We start from the raw sequence: 20,674 nt of genomic DNA, 5'->3' as shown, positions 1-20,674 counted from the left end.
CTTATGTAACAAGCCAAAACATGTTTTGGATCAGAAGGAATTTTGGAAATTTCATATCCAAAAAGATTCAGACCTGAAAAGGAGTCAGTTTTGTTGATGACTCAAGCAAAGCTATTTCTGGTTTTTGTTCTGTGGAGCTGGGTTGCACATCTCCAGTTGAATCCAATTTCAGTGGAAAGTTGGCACTCTCTTAGTGCTTTTTTGAAGGGAATTGGAGGAGGACTATTTTTGAAATATATGCTGTGTTTTCTCAATTAGTCTCCAGTTGACACTGGCCTTGTAAGACAGTGTTTGTGAAACATGTTGAAGAAGAGACTCACTTTGTGAGAGCTGTAGTTATTAACACATAGAGCAGCTCAGCTTGTAAGCGTGGCGTACCAGCCACTTATTCTTCTGCTGACCTCATCTTTTTGAGAAACTGAGCAGAGCTTCTGTGTTTCTTGGAAAACAGAATGAAAAAGAAACAGTTCCTTACCAGTTGTGAGTTTTCTTTCTAAAACAGAACTTTTGGTTTGTCTTTTCTTCCTTAGGCTATGGGCTTGAGGTAGATATGTGGGCAGCTGGTGTGATCCTTTACATTCTGCTCTGCGGTTTTCCCCCTTTTCGCAGTCAGGAACGTGATCAAGAAGAGCTGTTTCAGATCATACAGCTGGGTCACTACGAGTTCCTTTCCCCATACTGGGACAATATTTCTGCAGGTAAGATTCAGCATGTATAGCAGATCTGAGAAGTGACAGACTTCTTCCCTGGAGTGGGAACAACTCCCTTTTGTTCAGGCCAGTGAGCTCAGTGAACTTGGGGGTGCCTTAAAGGTCTCTTTGGTGTGATTCTGTGTTTGCTTTAAATGTGAATTTGACCCTCTGGTAGTATCCATGGCTGTGAATCTGAATATTAGGTCTGATTGATTTAATGGATTGCTCCCTTTCTGAGGCAAGAGCAAGGATTTTCCTCACCTTGCTTATATGAATTGTCTCTGTGGAAAAAGGTACCAAAATAATCTCCAGGTTTATGTTAGACTGTAAAGATGTGCGTGATAATCTCAAAAGCTGAGAATGAAATCCTTGCTCTGCAGAATGCGGTGTGGATTTTCTGTTGAGATCAATGGGGTCTGCACGTAGTAGTTTTTTCCTTCTCGCAGGCTAGTACAGTGTCTTTTGTGCACTCTTCAGAATCAGAAACCCTAACCCCCCTCTCTCTCTATACAGTCTTTTAAAGAACATGCTCAACAGCATTCTATGACTTTTATGCTCCTTGAGGGATGAGATACCCAATGCTAATTCCTGTGAATCTGAACACCTAGCCTGATGCCTTCAGCATGCTCTCAAGATTAAATTCCCTTCACTTTCTCCTCTCTTTCTGAAGCGGAGAATGATATCAGTAAAAGATATGCTGGAGATTTAACATCTCCTGTCACTAGTTCTGTTGTTAGAACTAATCCAGTTAGAACTAATTCTAACAACTAATCCAGTTGTTAGAATATCTCCTGAGGATAGTCACAAAAGTCATTATGGTAAAACTAATAAGAAAAAATAAGAAGGATGTTTTGTGTAGGTATAATTGTCAGTATCATCATGTCACTGTTCTTTTCCTCTTTCTCCTTTTCTTTCTTTCATAATAGCAGCAAAAGACCTCATAACCAGGCTGTTGATAGTGGATCCCCAGAAGCGCTACACAGCACGACAAGTACTTCAGCACCCTTGGATCAGAACAGCTGGAAAAACTAACAGCAGAAATTTGCAGAGGGAAGTGACAATAAATATTGAACGTCATTTCCGGGCCCAGCGCCGAAAGGAAGTTGCAGATGAGGACACGTGAAATCTCTTCAAGCTTGTTTAGTCATCTTTTTATTGATTAACAAATTATTTATGTTTTATTTTCCAAATGAATTGGGCCTTTAGTGTATAGCTGTTGCTGGCCATTGCCATGCCTTTTTTTTGATTCTGAGATTCTGAAGAAGGACAGAGATCCAATTCACATCTACTTCCCTCTGATGTTACTTAAGAGTCTTTCTGTTGACAGCAGTGGGGACTAGGTATTTCCTGGAGGGTATCTATTATTTTTCTTTAAATACTGATTTGGGCTTTTACATTACGTAATGTATATCTTCTAGACGACAAATGTTTGCTTCTGTGGCTGACACTAGTGATGACTGTGAAATGCTTTCTCTTGTCTCTTTTTGTATGATACCTTCCAGGAGTTTTGTGTTTATAATGTTTTGTGTTTATAATGTTTTCAAAATAGCTATCTGCATACACATCCTGCACTAATTCTCTAAACTGTCTTTTCACCAATTCTTGCTGGCAATGGAGAAGGTGACAGAACAAAAAAAAGCAAATACATTTTTTAGCTGTAGGATATATTAAATAAGCAGCAAGACGCTATTTATTAAGTTATGAGGGAAGAAAAACCCTTATAGACTAAATCAGATATTTTATGATGTCTCCCTTGGCAACATCTTTTGTTGGATGTTCTCATGAACAGGGCAATAGACTGTACAATGTTTCTGTTAAACTATGGTAGTGCTGTGTAGTATGGTAGTTTCATTTGTTTATGAGAAGAAGTGGGAAGATATCATGGCTGATAACTTTTCAAGACTGTAATAATAACTTTCAAAGTGCTTTTCCTACTCTGGGAAGTAGGAAGTTAAGCAATTCTAGGGGAACTTTGGTTCTTTTCCCAAAGGTGTATTTATGGAATGATAACCCAAGTGTTTTTTTCATACTGACTTTTTTTCTTAGGAGCCATCCACGTGCATCTGTGACTCTTCCATGCTGATGGAGAAGAGAAAGCTGGGAAGCTGCTTTTGTGACTTAAGTTAACCCTACCTTCGTGGTTCCCCTTTCATCAACACACTTCACAGTTGAATTCCTTTTATACACTTTTTCAGTGTAGTTTAGCAATTGTTTGGGGTTTTTTTCCATTTCCTTCCCTGGGGACTCTTTGTCCTTGCTTCCATGAGAATGGGCAATAGGATGAAATTACATTAAAATTCAACTCTGGGAAAACCAACAACTTTTTGGCTATGGAAAGACCTCCCAGGGGAAGTGTCAGATGCTTCGTTGCATATGTTTTTTATAATTTGGTTGGATGCAGTTTTAAAGAAATCCTGGGGGGAAAAAAATAAAGTCCTGAGAAGGGCTGTGACCTAGAACAGCTTTTGAATCTCAGAATTTTTGGTTAACTAATCAAATCCAGAAAGCACTTGAGTTATCTGTTTTATAATGCTTTGTCCATGAGTTCCATGTGCTAGCAAATAATATTGACGTTAAAATATCAGTGGTATTAGCATTGAATTCATAACTTGTAGAAATGAATGAGGGTATTTTACAATTGCAGTGCTGCTGCTCTGCCTATGTATTTCATAATGAGAAATGTCAGAAGCATTTCAGAACCAGTAGAACATTTTCATAACTGTATGAACCAGAATATTATTTTTGGTGAGTGCTACTATTTTGTGTGAACTTTCTGAATTACCAAAAAGTGTGGGGTGCTGTCATCATGTTTCTGTTTCAACTTGTGACAGTTTTGCTGGAAGAATGATCTATGAAAGTAGAGACAACTTGGCTTTTAAAGGAGAATTGCACTTTCAATTGAACTGGCTTATTTTTAATACATATTGGAATAAGACTTGCTGTGGACTTCAAGAATTTGTGAAAGAAACCAGTCAAATATTTACTGTATGCCCAAGTAATATGTATATGATATGTCATACCTCTACTTTAGAGGCCTTGAGTCAGGAAGACCTTCCCTTTTCCTGAAAACAAGAATGGATTTAAGTGCTTTCCTGAGTTAAGGCTATGTGTAACCTCTATTCTAAATGTATTATGTGGTCTTTGAGTACTAGTAATAACTTCTCCTCTGTTAATTTAAGTCTATTTTGGATAGGAAGCTGTGGAAAAATAGCTTCTGACTTGCAATATTATATATATTGTAATGATCTTATTTTTAATATAGTCATTTAGGAATAAAGTTTGAAGTGACAAAAAGAATGCTTTATCAGCAATGAATCTGACAGTTTGGAGATTGTGTTACGAGTTGCCTTTTTCACCTGTAAGAACCCATCTATAGCCTTGTTTGTACTGCAGAAGATAGAGAATTTGCTTGTAATTAATATAAAAGTAATTATTTTTTTCAAAGATTTGTTTTTTCTCTCAAGTTCTCTGGTTCCCAGACAGACTAAACATGGACTGTGCTGTGTGCTGTCACTGCATTGCATCTGTAAGTACAGACACTGCTGTGGCAGCACCGGGGGACTGGTTTGTTGGTGTTGCTAATAGACATGTGGTATTAGGCCCTCCTTCTTCAGGTTGGAGGCTGAAAAAGCTTCCAGGTGCTTCTCAGGGGTTTTGCTTCTTTCTTTCTCTCTCCTACTTAGATATTCCTTCTTTCTTCCCATTGCTTCCAGTGTTCTTTCTCTGCCTCTGTGCTGCTCTAAGGAGTTGAGGCCTCCAATCATTACGATTTAAGTTGTTTGAAGCAATGAGAACACATGATTTTGGTGAGCTCAGCCTCAAGCGTTGCTTGCTGATGTTGAAAGTTAGTAAGATTAGAGAGGACTCGGACCAAAAAAATGGTGAAAATCCCTTATTGGTCTCAAAGATCTCCAGTGTTCCCTCATCTCCTACTGCCTTTTCTCAAGCTTTTCTCTTCCCATTGCGTGACATTCCAACGCAGACCTGATCTTTACCCCCCTGTAAGACAGTTTGTAATACATGAACCAAATTCACACTCTAGGGGTGAGGATTTTTGCTGTTCTCTTCCTTTCCTGAGATTTTTCTAATGATTAATGTCTCCTTGGGTTCTGGAGTCATCTTCCCAGATGCAAGCAAGAAATGTGCTTGCATTTCTTGATTGGTTCCTTTGTCTACAGGAAGTCCGAGGAAGCTCAAAGCTGGGGAAGATTAAAGTCTTGCAGAGAGCAAGTTCTTGCTGATTTGTTAGGAAGAAGAAATATCCCTCCTTGCCCTTCATTAAATCTTTGTGATTTAGACTCTCATATGGCCTTATGTTCCACTGTAAGTGAAACTAGTTATAGTGTCCCTAGCTCTTTAGATACTAACAATGAAGAAAATCAGAATGTACCACCAAGAAAAGCAAACAAAAAAACCCCAAAACCTAAGTGCAAAGTATGAATTCATATTGCAGACCTCAATAGCAAACACCCACTTAGAGAGGATTTGCTAGGTCTAAGGCAACAGAAGGGAAGAACCTGTTTGTTTCCTGAAAGCTTTTGGAAATCAGCTGAGTAGGAATCCTTTCATGCCTCTTAAAGGTGTTGGTTGGTTCCTTTCTCACAACCAGAGATCCTGACCAAGTTCTTCTAGTCATTCCAGGGTTATTTCATTACTATCTGGTATTGACTATTCCAAAATTTTTCTCTCTTTGGAAACCAGAGACCCTGACTCTCCATTATCTTTAACCATATCTGTGGTTATTCTCTAGCTGGTTGCAGTTTTTAAGCACACTCTCATATTTTCACACCCTAACTGTAAGACTTCTCAGACTTTTGAGGCACCAAGATCCAAACATATAGAATTGGGTCATCAATATTTCATTTCCTAGTGACACACATGCCTCATAGTCAGAGTTGCCTTTTTTTTTTTTTTTTTTTATTACTGGGTCAGCACTTAAAATCACAGTCAAGGCTTTCAACTACAGTAGTGACAAAAGTGGTCACTGCAGGATAGTTGGGGTCTACATAAGGATGTGCTACTCCCAGAGATGAGCCAAAGAGTCCTATGAAGCATTTTGAGCATCCTTGAAAGCCAGTGTTACTAGCTTTGTGCATCATAAACTTTCCTGACTGTTGAGGGAGTTTCTGAATATTAAGTCCAGGCTTTTAGTGGCTGCCTGTGACTGACTAAGTAGTAACTCTCTCCAGGGATACACTTTCCACTGTCTAAAGATAAAGCAGTCCCTGGATGTCCCCCTCCATTTGTCCAAGGTCTACTTCTTCACTTTCACATATGCTATTACATTTTATTATCCTAGACCTCGCCTACCTATTTTCTATCACCTATCATCTGCCTACTGTCATCTACCTATCTTTTCCCCTCAGATGACTCATTAGTGAAAGATGGTGAAATCTTCACATATTAGTGCACTTTTCTTCAGGGCATGCTGGCCACATATGAAAGAATTATCAGAAATAGGAATGTGGCCAGTGCAGGAAATGAACAAAATTTTTTGAAAGTATTTGGGCATCTGAAAGTGTGCAAAAGATACCAGCATTTCACGTTGCATAGTGCTTAACTGCCTTAAAATGAACAATGAGAATTTGGTCCCTGCCTGTACTTCAGTCATCTAATACTTAAAAATGTGTGCCCAAGAGATGGAAACTTAGCAGTACAACAGAGACTGTATTTCCTCTGAGACACAGACACTCTAATTTCTCTTACTCAGGGACCCCTCTTCTTCATCTAAGATTTGTTTAGCTACTCTGTGGATTAGCTGAACTCAGAAACAATTAAATCTGCCACCTCAGTATACTGTTCTGACTGGCACGATAGGTGCATCTGTTGTATCCCAGTTATTAAAATCTTTGGCTGTAGGGTAAAAGAGGGGTAGTGGAATGTTATCCTCTGAGCTTGAGTCTTTTGGGTTATGGTCCTACTATGAAAGTGAAATTTCTGGAGTTGACTGCTTGCTTTTCTGCAAGTATCCGGATTTGGGGCAGTATTCAGTCTGCTTGAGAATATAGTAAATTTGCTGTGCTTATAAACTGATCTTCCCAAAGACAAGTAAGTATCAGTCTGAAATCTTCCTCCTGTCATTTCTTCTGTCACCTAGATTTCTTTTAATTTAAGCAATGTATGGAAAATGCTTTTTATGTTGCTGGGCATGCATTTTTCTGTCCTGAGTTCACCAGTGCAACTCTTTACCATTGACATTCTTGCTCCTGAAAGGAATGTGGGCACTTTAACTGGGCTAACAGCGTATATTGGCACTGTTTGTTCTACAGTATGGTTTATTTGCAACTGGTTTGAAGGTGTCATTTTCTAAATTAAAATACATTATAGACTTCAGCAGAAAAGTGGTGGTTCCCGCCACCGATAAAGGCAAACTATATTTCAATATTTTTTCCAAGAAATTGTGAAACAATTGTGTGGCTAAGTATTTTTTGTTGTTCCCTCCCCCCGACAATTTATCTATTTGGGAAATACTTGTTTTAAAAGGTTTGCAATTTTATTAAGTATTGTGCGTACCTTCATTTACACTTGGAAGGACCTATTCTAATGTTGCAGTCCTTTGAATACTTACAGATGTGGTGTTCTTTGCTGCTGTATGGAATCCCATTAAAATCAACACAATTCTTTGCAAAACTGGAGCTGAGATTCATCTAACACCAGTTTTGTCCCTGTACTGCATTAATCGTGTCTGCTATGATGTTAGAGCAATCATGACAAGCAGAGCTGGTTTCATTGCAGCTTAATGCACACAGAACTGAATTCTCCCATCACTAATTCTTATTCTGTAAAATTCAAGTTTATTTAGAAAAAGACTTGCTTTGTTTGTGGAAACAGGCATTCTGGTTGACATTGACTTGATGGCAAAAATAGCTTTTTCAAAGGACACAGTTTCTTAGTAGCTTGTGTATATTTCAGTTCTGTTATTAAAAATGGTATTTTCCTGCATGACTGCAGTATCAGCTGAAGCAGTGGAAATAAAAATGCATCTAATATATTGATGGTGGTTTTCAAAGAAACTACCTTCTCTGGATGTAAGCATGTATGATAAAGTGGCTGCCAGTGAGAATCAGTTCAGGCGCTCATTTATTACATACTGGTACTTAAAGAGCCTCCCCACTACTCTTAGAATAGCTGTAGACTGTTAGGAATGACTGGCTTCTATGATAATCACACGCAGTTATTGCAGTGCATTTTAATGGTGTGTATAGGCAGCTAATTAAAACTGATTTAATGCTTTGCTGTTAGGAATGGGATTCAGCTGTGTTTCCTGTGTTACTAGTAGTTGAAGTCAGAGTCTGGCAATATTTTTTTTTTTTTTTTTTTAAATGGGCCTCTAAAGTTGTCACTGCTACATGCTATGTCTTTGGAAAAGAAGAGATGACCCTTTGTATCATCCAGTTTGCTGATTCACTCGGTTGCCTGGTGTTATAAACAGATGTTGTATTCCTGTAGAATTTTATCTTTTGAAATTAGAGTTGTTTTGATAATGTAGCAATTGGAAAAACAGAAAAAGTAAAGCTAATAACCTTAAACTGTCACTGGAAATATATTTTGTTTTCTGAATTCAGAAACTGAAGCAAAGAGCTGGAACCATCTAAAAATTTAGAGACATGCAAGATTATTCCTGTAGTAAGTGTTTCAGCAATTCAAGCAATAAGAATATTTGACTTAGTGAGAACACCGATCCATGCAATACATTGCTACGGATAAGTAGGTGCTACAGCAGCCAACTTCTGAAAGTGTTTGAGATTGCGACATTGGATAAGGGTGCAGGACTGAACAAGGGGTACTCCTAATCGCTGGAAAAATGTGACGCATCATAAACAAAAGGTTATTACTGCGTCATTGCCGTGTTAGTTGGTAAAGCTTTCTCGATTTCAGTGACTCGATTTCATTCTATTGTAGGAAGGCATTTCTCATGAAGAATTTCAGCGTAAAACATTTTAGATAATGTTTAATGTCAAGGATTTCAGTAATGAAGACTATTTTTCTAGAAAATGGAAGTGTATGATTGTTAACTGTTACGGTAAGTTGTCAAGTGAACCTTATTGCTGGATTTTCAAAAAGAGTGCAATTTTGTGGTCCTAAGCATTTGCAGCTACCCAGCTTGCAATGTTTACAGTTTTAATGACATTGTAATGCTTCAGCATATAAACTTATTATTTAACAGGTTCAGAATAAACCTATGTGCCTAGTGTATGGATGGAACTAAATGGGTCGAATACATTTTATTCATTTCAGCTTGGCTGGAAACATACTGGCCACAGTAACGTTCACATGGTGACTGATGGGCAAAACACGTATTACTGACCAGTATTTCAAATGAAAGTGTAATGTTGTGTCCTTAAAAATGCGAGCATGTAGGCTGTTTGGCTAAAGGCCAGCACGTGTCCTGGTAGGGTATTATTTCTATGTACTTTAAACAAAGAAAGAGAGTGAGACACCATGTAAAGTAGCCCCTCACCATTTGAAAGAAAAAAGATTATGAAAGAAAAAAGGTGGGGAAAAAAAGAAGAGGAGGAAAAGCTGAAGAAAAACGTAACTTTTTCCAGAATGTTTTATTTTCTTAAGTAAATCAATGCTGTGGGCAAGTCTAACAAAGCTTTATGAGTGAAATAAAAAATGTCTTTTCCCTTGCTGGTGTGTAACATTCCCGTGATGGTTCCCCAGTTATTTCTGTGTGTCTGGGGATAGCTGATTCCAAGCAGACACTATAGCAACCGCTAGCTTTATCCCACCTGGATCGTAATTCCCTAACAATGAGACAGGAGGAGAATCCCTTAAAAGAAATAAAAGCAAAATTGTTCCACCATGTAAATAACTCTGAGCAATTATTCAGCCACGCAAGAATTTTATGGACGTTTATTTTTAAAAGCTTTCATAACTCACACAGTTAATGTTCAAGGGACAAATAGTCAGAGCTGGATGCTTGAATGTAACAGTAATAAACCTCTCCTGACAGATGAAGCCTCACATAAATGAATGGCAAATGACTGGTAAGGTTGTAAAATTAGAATATTCCAAAACCTGTGTTTAGGTACACAGTTCAGCTGGGGAAAGGTTGCAGGAAATATGAGGAAAACTTGAACAAAGATATGCAAATAAGACCCCTAATGACCAGGAAAATTAATCAGTTCTCTAATTGCCAAAACAGACCACTAAATGTGATGGTCACTGAAAATGATCCTGTATTTCTTTTATGATGAAATATTTCTTTTATTCATTTTAAGCTCTGAGGGTGGGATCTTAAAAGCCACCAAGGGTTTTAGATTATCACTTGCTGTGAAATAATGGCACGATTTATGCTTCTGCAGTAATTAACTTTGAAAATCCCACCCTCCATTTAAAATATTTTCTGCTGGTTGTTAATCCAGTTTTTAAGGAAAAAAGAAACAGATTTCTACGACATTAAACTTGGCTCCTATGTACTTGCCATCAGCAAAAATTCCTTCACGAACATCTTCCAAAATGTATATTTTGAAATTAAAAGATCTGCTGGTGTTTCTGAGGGCATTCCTGTGTGTTTCCATAGGTTTGAGCTGGTGTACACTGAGGGAGACATTTGCCCCTCAGTTGCACATAACTATTGCTTGAGCCTTTTCAGGTTAGCAGCTTCTGTGACATGGTGTAGTGGTGGTTTTGCCAGTGTTAGGTTTATGGTTGGACTTGATGATCTTAAAGGTCTTTTCCAACCTACATGATTCTGTGATTCTGGGGGGGGGGGGGGGTGTGCACGTGTGTTTTAATGATATAAATGCTGTATTCTGTGCTGGCTCTTCTGTAGTGTTAGTTCTTGGAGCTATCTGCCAGTGTTACTACTTTTCCACATAGCAGAAAAAGAATGTTATTCAAAACATGCTATCAAAAAGCGTGTCATCAGATCACTGTCTTAATGAATCAGTGATGGGACTGATGAATTGTACCAACAACTAATCAGCCTTGACCAGGAGGATACTTTGGATGAACTCTTGGACAGATCCTGTACGAGGGATTCTGGGAAGAGAATAGAGAAAGAATTCAACAGTTTCATTCTGGCAAGGTAAGTCACCAGGAACCCGGATTTGCTGTCATTCAGTTTGTTTTCAATGTCAAATAGACTGATAGAGGAAGGGTAAGGATGAGACAGCTTTGTTTTTTAAGTGGAAGTCTCCATATTGGCAGGCTACAATGGTTTGGATTCTGGGGAGGTTTTTTTGTGCCAGTCCAAACTATATTTTTTGAGTCCCAAACTAGAAGCTTTTCAGTTCATATATGCATACACATTTGCAATTTTGAACAGGACAATTCTGGCTGGGCTGAAAAAAGCATTCTTTATTTTCACTGGTTTATTAGCTATTATACATAGTTATTTTACTGGTTTTCAGGCATGGTCTTTTCTGGTGAAAAATACAACTTGCAAAACAGGATCTATATTTAACCCCATATAACCACAGATATTTATGTTTTCAAGGTGATGCTTAACTTTATATATGCTTCTTTGGAAAGAGATTCTTTGCATTGCTGAGGTGTGTGGAGGTTTCTTGTTACCATGAAGCTTTCCCACATCTGTGTTAGCTAGTAATAATAACATTGATGCTTCTGGGGGTCTTCAGAGGCCTTAATGAACTTTAGCTCATTTATTTATTAGACCTTAGTGCCTTGATGCCTCAGTGAGTGGCTTTGCAATAGGCTTTCTATAAAAGCACAGCAATCTGAGTTCCTTCCTGGAAGGAATGCTGGAGCACGGGGTGCAGGACAGCTGGGATCCAGTATTCACTCCTGTCCTGCCGGCCGAGCTGATCCTGGGCTGGCTCCGGTGTGGGGAGAAGGGCTGGTGCGGAGGTCTGCAGGTCAGGGGCTCCTGCCATCCTGCTGAGGAGCAAGAGAGGCTTCATGAGCGCAGAACAGCAGCGACATTTAGTTAGAGCAAAGCCCTGTCTGCTATCGGTCTGTCCTCTCACTCCTGCAGCTGTGGTCCCCAGCGGCCTTGGGTCAGGGTCGCCTTCTGTCCTTGAAATCCTTCCTCCTTGGCTTTGCCACGTCCAACTTTGAAGTTTCTGCTATTAGGAACGGTGAGGATAGCACTTAGTGCTTGTACAGCGCTTCATGTGTTCAAAGCTCTTCAGAAACATTAACTAATTAAGCCTCAGCAAGTCCTTATGAGGCAGGTATTTATTCCAGCTGAGTGTTTGCATTCACAATTAAGAATATGCTAGACATAATCCTGCTGTCAATCAGCCTAATTGACTTAAATGTCTAATTGGGTAGATTCCCCCACGTAAGTTCAGTTTAAAAAAGGTTAGCCTGGGGAGGGGAATTATGCAGTGGAGGAAAACAGAGTTCAAGAAGAAATCCTCAGTCAGGGAAAGGCAAGGGCGGCTGCCGGTGGTGGTTTTAAAAGCAGCCAGGGAGACCGGAGCTATTTTGTCATTGCTGCAAAGTCTCTTCAAAAAGGCTTGAATTAACCTGGAGTTAAGAATCAGTCTTTGTAACTGGGTTTGTTTCAACAGGAGAAATGCAAAGAGAAAATCCCTAGTAGTGGCAAGGAGTAGGAGCGAGGAGAGCAGCAAGGGACTGAGGGAGGCCACTCTGTGCATAAGCATGGGTTCAGACTCTCTCATCTGGACTTTTGTTTTGCTAGAGAATGACAGCTTCCCTTCACATCTTGCAGGCCAGCATGTAACCTGCTTGAGCCTGACATGCACCAACATAAATATTTCTTACTGTGGTGTTGAATGGTGGTTAGTATCTAAAGTGCCAGTAGATGGTACTCAAAAGATGAAATATCTTCTGTCTGGGACTGTCTGTTAAGGGCAGTTGGAGACTGAACGATAAGCGGCATTTTTTAGTTATAACCACATATAATAATGCACGTTATAAGCATTATGTGTATGATGGATGCAGTGAGCAGGTACGATTATTACTCGCTTTTCCTAGCCAGTCAGGTACAGTGGTGAGCTCAGGTCAGAAAACTTCTTTACTGAACAGATCCACCAGACTTTGTGCAACGAGCCTGGGACTCGTGTACTCAGCTCCCTCCTTTGCACTTCCCGCAGCCTGGGCCATACGCTGCACGCGATGCAGCACCATGAGCTGTGAGCCCATGTGCCGCAGGTCCGGGCTGTCTCCTACGGGGGTGTGGAGAAGGGGAAAAAGTGAGAAATGGGAGACCTGAGGCAGCAAGTGTTACCAAGGGAAAACCCCAGGCTCAAAGGGGTAGCTAAGAGCTTGCTTATCTGCTGCAGTCTCCCCTAGACATTTTCTGTGACTCTCCAGGGAACTAGAAGGCGTTTCAGGAGGTCACCACTCCATTTTCTTCCAAGGTAAGATGCCTGTGGCATTCCTGATGGACACTGGCTAGCCTGTTCTTTAAAAGCTTGAAGAAAAAGATCTTGTATGCTTTTCAGGCAATCTGCAATAGTATTTTGCTCCTCTTACTGTCAGAAAGTGTTTCCTAATTTCTCTCTTGCCAAGTGAGTCTCTCGTGCCAAAACCTTAGCTCATGGCTTCTGCTCATGGCCAGAATGGGTTTGGAGAACAGGGTATTCTCTTTTTCCTTCTGCACCTGAAGGTTGTTCCCTCCACAGCCACCTCTCTATAGAGATGTGACAGGGCTGGCTCATGCCTTCAGCTAGAAAATACTTGGGAGATGGGTAAAAATTTTGACATCCTCAGGTCTGTTCTCCAGTAGGCTTACTGTCATTTTCTCAGATACTAACAATGGTTTGAGCTGATCAAGCCTACAGTGGGATCAATAGCTATGCTTAAGCGCATGTTTCATCTTACTTCACTGCCTACACTTCATTTCAGTGCTGTGTGTAAGCTACAAGCACTTTCCAGGTTGGGTCTTGCCTCTGCCTTTGCACCAGTCTCATTCCTTTATGTGTGGTTGCAGCCCATACAAACCTTTCTAGCTTGGGACATTGCTGCTGGAGAAATAATTTTGAGAAATGAGATTTAGTGGCACTTTATATGAAGATTTTAAGTACTTTACTTAGAGCGGTACTATGAGCTTTAAGAAAAAGGAGGTCTACAAAGACTATTTAAAATGCCTTCTGTGTGGCAGCATCCAGAGACCCTCCAGGGTGGACTCTTCTTGTGCTGGGGGAGATACAAACAGGGTGTAAACAGCAGCTTACAAACAAAAAAAATCCAATAGCTTTCTTCAAAATTTGACTACTGAAAGCAATCCTTGTGGAAATTCACAGTGAAAGTGAGCAGCAAGTAATATTTTTGCAGTTGCCGCAGAGAAACCATCTTCTTGCCTGGATCCTTTGCTAGAATCTGCAAACTTGGCTTTGAAAAATAGATGTGGCTGTAGATTCAAGCTGACAAGTGTTACAGTGTGAAATGCATTTCAGAGGGGAAAAATGACAATATGAAAAAGTATGTTTAGGAAATGATATGGCTTAGGAAACTATTAACCTGTTGAAAATGTTGCTTTACATATTGTGACATCAGGAATGTTGATGTCAAAGTAAAATCCAATAATGCTACTGTGTTTTAAAAGCAAATGCTGCTTTTGTGATCACCCATTTCTTACGAACAAAGGAATGGTGGTTTAAAACAAAAACATCTGAATAAATTCCCCAAAGAGCTTTAGGCATGAGACAGATAATTTTGGGTTCTTCCTTATTTTTTTTTGTGTTCTGATGAAATTTCTATGATGATGTTCATCAAATGGCTGCTAACACCTGGAAAAAGCATGTACTCGGGTAATATTACTCTAAGTTTCTAATTAGTGTCTAATTAGTTCCTAATTAGTTCTTTTCAGTGTCTCCCTATAAAACTGGGCCCTTGCAATTTTAGGAAACTAAAGCTTGGCACTACCTTTTGTTATACAACACGTGTGTGCACGTGCGTGTCGACCTTAATGATTGCATGGGTTTGTACTGATCTCATTTTTTTCCAGTGATGCTGACTTGTCCCGGAAACTATACTGCTCAGTACAAAACACTTGAGAGGATTTTCCTATTAACTAAAATGACAAAGGTTTACTGCGCTGCAGTGTCTTGAAGTGTCTCTTGAAGTGAAGAGCCTTTTAGGTAAATCTAGATTTACTAAAGCACTTCTGATATTTTAACAAAAAAATGCCTCTCATGATGTGGCTGTATGTAAGCGAAGTGACATCCAGGAGATAAACAGGACAAGTACATGGTGGATGTATTTATCACACATTTGTAGTATTTGTCACAGCTAGGGCTGCATGACCTGCCAGCTGGTCTGTTTACAGATAGAAACCGTTCTTCCTAAACTCATAAGGAAAAAGAAAGTGAAAAAGACAGGAAAGGAAAGAGAAATGAGAGAGTCTCCTGTGAAAAGAGAGGTGAAGGACTGCATAAGCTGACTGAATGCTATTGCCACGGTTCCCATGACCTGGTGAGCTAAAGGTGCATGGGGTGACCCGAACTTGCACGTCAGCTGGTGCTGTGCTGCCAGGCTGAGCTTGCGGGCGTTTGGTGTAGGCTGCTTGCTCCCAAATTAGCCCTGCCTGACCCTTTCCTCCTTCATGCTCATACTGTTGTGAGGTCTTTTTATTTATTAGTACTTCAGGTAACTGGTGAGTTCACTTGCCTGTTTGATAAGGTCTCCTGTGCCAGGCACAGTGTGGCTTGCACTCATTTCAATTTTCCCTCGGATCCATTCAGCTCTTATAAAAACTGCTCAGAGCAGTATACTAAAAGCACTGGAGCTTTCTCATCCTTTGCACATGGGTCTCGTGGCATAGCTACTGGGAATTATTTGTTAGATGGACACGCTCCTTTTTCATCTTAATAGAAGTGTGCATTTTCTTTTTCTTCCTGAAGATTTCCATTAACAGCCAATAACACTTGTATAAATTGTTTCCCACAGGGCTGTCTCCCTTGCCAGGACTGAATTATTTAATATATTCCTGCTTCAGGCAGCTGGAGGATACACACAGAAAACCCACTGCGCTCAGGAAGGTCTTCTCTGGTGAGCGTGCCCCAGGGAAACCAATGAGTGCACAACTCCAGCCAAAGCCTGGGAGCTGTATGTGAAAAACTACTGATGAGCCTATGCGAAATGCTCAGTTTTAGGCCCCAAGATCTTCAAAGCTTCAGAGAAACATGCAGTAAGCCTGTGAAACACCCTGCGTAGAAGCGAACTAATAGTGGAAGGAGGGTAGAAATGGGGAGGTGGGTGCCCATTGCTGCCCAGGCCAGTGGTACCTGACCTGCCTTGGCTTGCTGATGCCCCGGGGAACTGCACATGGAGCAGGGGCACGCTGCCGTGCGATGCAGCACCTTTGGGACGGTAGTATTGCCCCCCACGAGCAGCAGGGCTGCTCTCCTGGGAGGTGAGGTGCTGGAGGAGGAGGAGGCAAGTGCCTGCCATGAGTGCGACCGGAGCTGGCTCTCTCAAAGCCTCTGCAGCCCTGCCACATTCAGCCGGTCCCAGCAAAACCCACCCTGTGACTCTTCCCTCTTCCACAAGACATCTATAATACGGTATTTTGTTCATTGCTCATTTACTGGCTGGGTTTCATACAGTAAACACACAGGGGTTTTGCCGAGCTTATCCATACAGCTCTTTGCACGACGCTAGGCTTCTGATTTTTTTCCTTTCCCTTCAAATATTTTAGTTTTATTACAGTTTCTCCAGGAGCGAGCCGTGGCCGGGGAGGCCACCGGGTGGTGCTCTTGGCACGGAAATGGGGGGACTGGGGCCCTGCAGGGTGCTGCTCTCTGCACGGCAATCGGCTTCGCAGGAAGGTTTTGCTTTGGCTGCAGCATTAACTTGCAAATGAACTTTGACACGACCAGCTGTTTCTCTCCAGGATGCGCAGAAGTCCCCTGACTTTGAAACGAGTCCAGAAAAAAATAGAGTTTAAATACAGACGTCTTCTTCCAGTGCCTCCAGAAGGGAAAAACAAAAATGGTTTTAAAATGGGGATTTTCTTGACATCCCCTCGGCAGGGAGTGTGGCCCAGAGGATGGCCCTGATGATGCATATACTTCTGCATGAGAGAGGACTGCGTGCGCCGGCGTAGCTTTTGGGACATGCAGCACAGCTGAAAGCAGGCAGCGGGTGTGGAAATTTGATATTTTTGTTCTGAATCTCCCCAGGGAAAAATGCTGAGAGGATATCTTCCCTCCACCTGCTTCCCTGGGAAGCCTCTCTCACATTGCTGGTCCCGAGGGGCTGCTCCAGGAGAGCTCTCCCAGCCCCCGTCCCAGTGGGGAGGTGCCAGCAGGGATGTCGCAGCCCTCCCAGCAGCACGTTAGCTCCCAGTTAGACCCCTCGGCTGCCTCTGCGGGAACAGGGCTGAGACCTTGAATGCGGTTGCAAAGTCAGTCTTCTCTCCTTCTGCCAGCAACGTGCCTCAAGGTTTCCCTGTTGGGAAACCCTGCACCCTGTTTTATCCCGGCATGGTTCCACTGGTGCAAACCGTCCCTGTAGCAAATGCCCTTCGGCAGCAAACGATACCTTGCTTTTATACAATTTGAAGGCTTGGCCATTTTGGCCATTTTTTCACCCTCACCTCCTGTTCAGCTTGTCTGTTTTGGAGATAAACGCCCAAGATTTGTGCCCGTTGGTGAGATGAGCAGAAGACTTGTCAGAGAGGTGCTATCTGGCACCATCAGATACCAAGGAGGATCCAGAGAGAGGTGAACAGGGGACTGTCTTATAAGTTGTGTCTCTGAGTGATAAATAGATTGAGGATGAATGGAGATGCTGGAGATAAAATGTGTTATTTTGTTCTGTATCTTACTAAGCTCTGTGGGCTGTTTTCTTTCCTGTGAGTCATAGCCAAGGAGCTTTGTCCCTGTGCTGCTGGAGCTTGGACTCCATGGTCCTGGACCAACCTTTTACAAGTAGCTGAAGCTGCTGGGGTAGGCAGGAGGCAGCTGAAAAGGGTTTTTTATCCCCAGACAGGGTCTCAGAGGAGGATGCCACAGGAGACGGCAGCCCAGTATGTGGTCACTAGCTTTCCTTTCAGGCATGGCGCAGGTGCTGTGACGGCACTGGCCTTTCCAATTACTGCCTGGAAGCACCTGTTCCAATACGGAAAACACTGACCACCGATGCTATTGTCATAGTGGGTTACATTAAACATGAACAGACACCAGAATGAAACACTGGAACGTCTGTGTGCAGAGTCATCCTTTAATGGCTCATCACTGCTCTTAACCGACGAAGGGCCAGTGTCTGACAGCAAGTTCATTTCTTCCTTTATTTTCAGGCTGTACTCAAGGAGTCTCAGCTATTTCCTTGCAATGGCCAGAAAAACAATTGCAGCCACCTCTGGTTCCTGGAGACAGCATTTCTTTTGGGCCATGCCAGGTATTCTGCTGGGGTTTTTTTAGCCCAAATTTTGAGACTTGATCTCTCAAGTCATAGATTTAAGACATCCCACTGCTGCTGCCATCCACGGCTGCAGCGAGGCAGCGCTGAGGAACTAACTGCAGGTCCCTGTCCCACACTGACTGCGAGGGGCATGCACTGAAGCTGGAGTTTGAGCCTGTGGAAGAAAGTACCATCGCCGAGCTCGGTGGAGTGCATTTGCTTTGCAAGGATTGTTGAATTAGCCTTGCACTGTATAAAAAGCTTTCTGATGAGGTTGTGATGACAATGAAGCTGTCCTTAGAGTTGGGTCAGGGTACATGAGCCCTTTGAGCACCGATATGCAGACAACTCACCTGATGCTATCATAGCATTCTATTTAGTGAGGGCGCATGTACATAGATACCTCACGGAAGCCAGATTTACAGATAAACTTGCACTCTACATCAACCACTCTCACTGCTAGTGTGGAATACACCCAGCTCTGCAACCAACCAAACGGAGCCGAAGCTCTGTAAGATGCAGAAGGACTTTTCTCCTGGACTTCTCTTATTTTAGAGAAAATAAGTTTCCATGCATCGTCTTTGGCTTTTTTGGTGTCTTTTGCTTGTCGCAATAGTTTTGTTTTCCTCCACTGGCTCAGACTTGCTTATATTCTTACGTTCTTCCTTCTTTATGAGCCAAAACATAGAAAAGATAAACTTTCAGGTGCTTGTAAAGCACTTTGAAAACATATATGGATCTGATTTCAAGTCTGTTGAAATAAATTGAAATTTTTATTTGAGCACAAAATTAACTTATGGTAGAAGCCATTGGTCATGGTCCGAACCCTCCTGGGTCTCCTGAAGATGCAGAGGCTCTGTGCATCCCTGTCAGCTGCAAGACCTGGATGTATTCTTCCCACCATGATGCTGGTGGCTGAGATGAAATCAAGGGGGAAGAGGAGACCGATATGTTTACTGAAGAGCCCATTAGTATGGAAAGAGAGAAAAGAAGGAACGTACCAAGAAGGTGGTGTCGTGTGTGTGCTTGCAGTACATCGTTATTTCACAAGAGGTCTCCCTGTCTTCTTCTAAAGCTCAGGCAAGCTGGATTTGGTAATAAAAAGTCCAGCTATGAGGGAGCCTCTCTGCAGATTTTTTTTTTAAATTTTTTTTTCAGTGGTTTGGATAATTAAAATGGTACCAGAGTAAGACGGGATAATTCTTGTACATCCCTCTGGTCCTTTTTCATAGGCAATCCCTTTTAGCAACATACATTGTTAGAGTTTTAAGATTTTAAAATCAAATAGAATTAAAGTTATGCTTGGACAGGAAATAGGTTATATGATCTAGTAGATCCTCTGTTTCTTCTAGTAGATCAAGACTTTCCAGTTCTTGAGATTGAATGTACTGTTCAGTTGCAACTGAAATATTTAATTTTAAATATTTGTCATATTCCCAGAAACTTGAACTACCACAATGACAGTGCTGCTGGCTCCGTGGCAGCTGAAACTAGTTCAGGTTGTAAACAGGTCTGCATAGACTGCGTGCTCCTTCTGTGCGTCTCTGCCTCATGCTCCGCTACTAGTCGTAGCGTGTGCCTGAAAGGAGGACCCAATATCGTGAACTGGCAGCATTTCTGGTGGAGACCCTGCATGGGACTGTTGCGGAAGCAATGAAGTCAGAGGCAGGGATTTGTGCCCTGAGGTGGACCGTGAGCCGTAAGGCTTGAGGAACTCCTCAGGGGTAGTCCTCGCTCTTGTGAAAATGCTTGTCACAAAAATAAGATGTAAGCAAGGGGAGACAAAATTCTATGAACGTAATGAGTAGAATGGAGGTTAATTTTTTAAAAATTTCTGCTCTCAGCTGTAGGTGGAAGTTGGAGCCCTTCCTGTGCTGGCAGTGCCTGAAGGACTGAGTCCTGCAGACATCTGGCCCGTGGGGTGACCTGCTTCCCCTGCCAGAGGTGGGCACTGAGCTGGCAGGAGGGTTTGCTCTTGGCTAGAACTGCTTTGTTTTCCCTGGTGTGAGTCCTACAGCATCTTGGCTGTCTTCTTGATACTGCTAGCTGTTTCTTGGTAAAAGGCACAAGAATTAGGTCTTGGGATTTCTAAACAGGGGGTTAGCTGAGAAATCCTTTGGTGGGCATTAAAAGCTGCCTCTGGAGGCAGAAGCCTACATGTGCACAGGCGAGGGATACATCAGTGTAGTACCGGCATAAGTTAAAAGACATTAGGGTACTGAAAAGAATCATAATTGCGCTGATTTGGTGGCCTGGAAACTAAATGGGCTGATCTGAGAAGTTTGCTTTAAAGAAATTTCCTGTCTAGAACATACTTTTAACAAGAAATGATGTTCTGCTGATGCTCTTGAAAGAGTTCCGGGAGCTGTTCACATGCATAGCTTAAGGAAAAAAAGCTACATATGAAATATAATGTGCTTTGCACACCTTGAAGCGAAAGTGGCCAGAACTCTATGAAACCATGAAGAAAATATCTGTGTTTGTGCTACAGGCGCTTGCTACCTCGTCTGGCTGTTTGGGCCAAGAGAATGACGAGGGTGAGCTTCCTAGACCTGATGTGCAGATTCTATTTAAAAGTAGGTCACTGCAGCACCTGAAAGTTCATTAGTAGTTGCCAGGTGTCAGGCATGTCCCTGTGACAGGGCTGAGGCTGCAGCGACAAGGGGCAGGGCTTTGATTTTGTTTAAAAAAACGGG

At 41.8% G+C, this 20,674-nt stretch overlaps 1 protein-coding gene across 4 annotated transcripts in view; it reads left to right on the top strand.

The window, feature by feature from the left end:
* The window catches only part of DCLK3 (doublecortin like kinase 3), a 33,019-nt gene extending 23,726 nt beyond the window's left edge, over positions 1-9,293 (top strand). The window contains exons 4-6 of one of the 4 annotated variants that reach the window (XR_012774267.1): positions 531-698; positions 1,619-2,032; positions 2,739-9,292. Coding sequence is in view for 2 of the 4 variants with exons in the window: in XM_075493446.1 (XP_075349561.1) it covers positions 531-698; positions 1,619-1,815 (365 nt within the window). In the remaining 2 variants the exon portion in view is untranslated. Of the gene's footprint in view, positions 1-530; positions 699-1,618 lie in introns of all 4 variants that reach the window. The other 3 variants (XR_012774266.1, XM_075493444.1, XM_075493446.1) reach the window with 3 other exon arrangements.
* The last annotated feature ends 11,381 nt before the right edge of the window (positions 9,294-20,674 follow it).

The sequence above is a fragment of the Mycteria americana genome, chromosome 2 (genome assembly GCF_035582795.1).
Source record: "Mycteria americana isolate JAX WOST 10 ecotype Jacksonville Zoo and Gardens chromosome 2, USCA_MyAme_1.0, whole genome shotgun sequence".
NCBI lineage: Eukaryota > Metazoa > Chordata > Aves > Ciconiiformes > Ciconiidae > Mycteria > Mycteria americana.
Note: the sequence above shows the minus strand (reverse complement) of the source record. Positions and strands in the feature narration are given on the sequence as shown.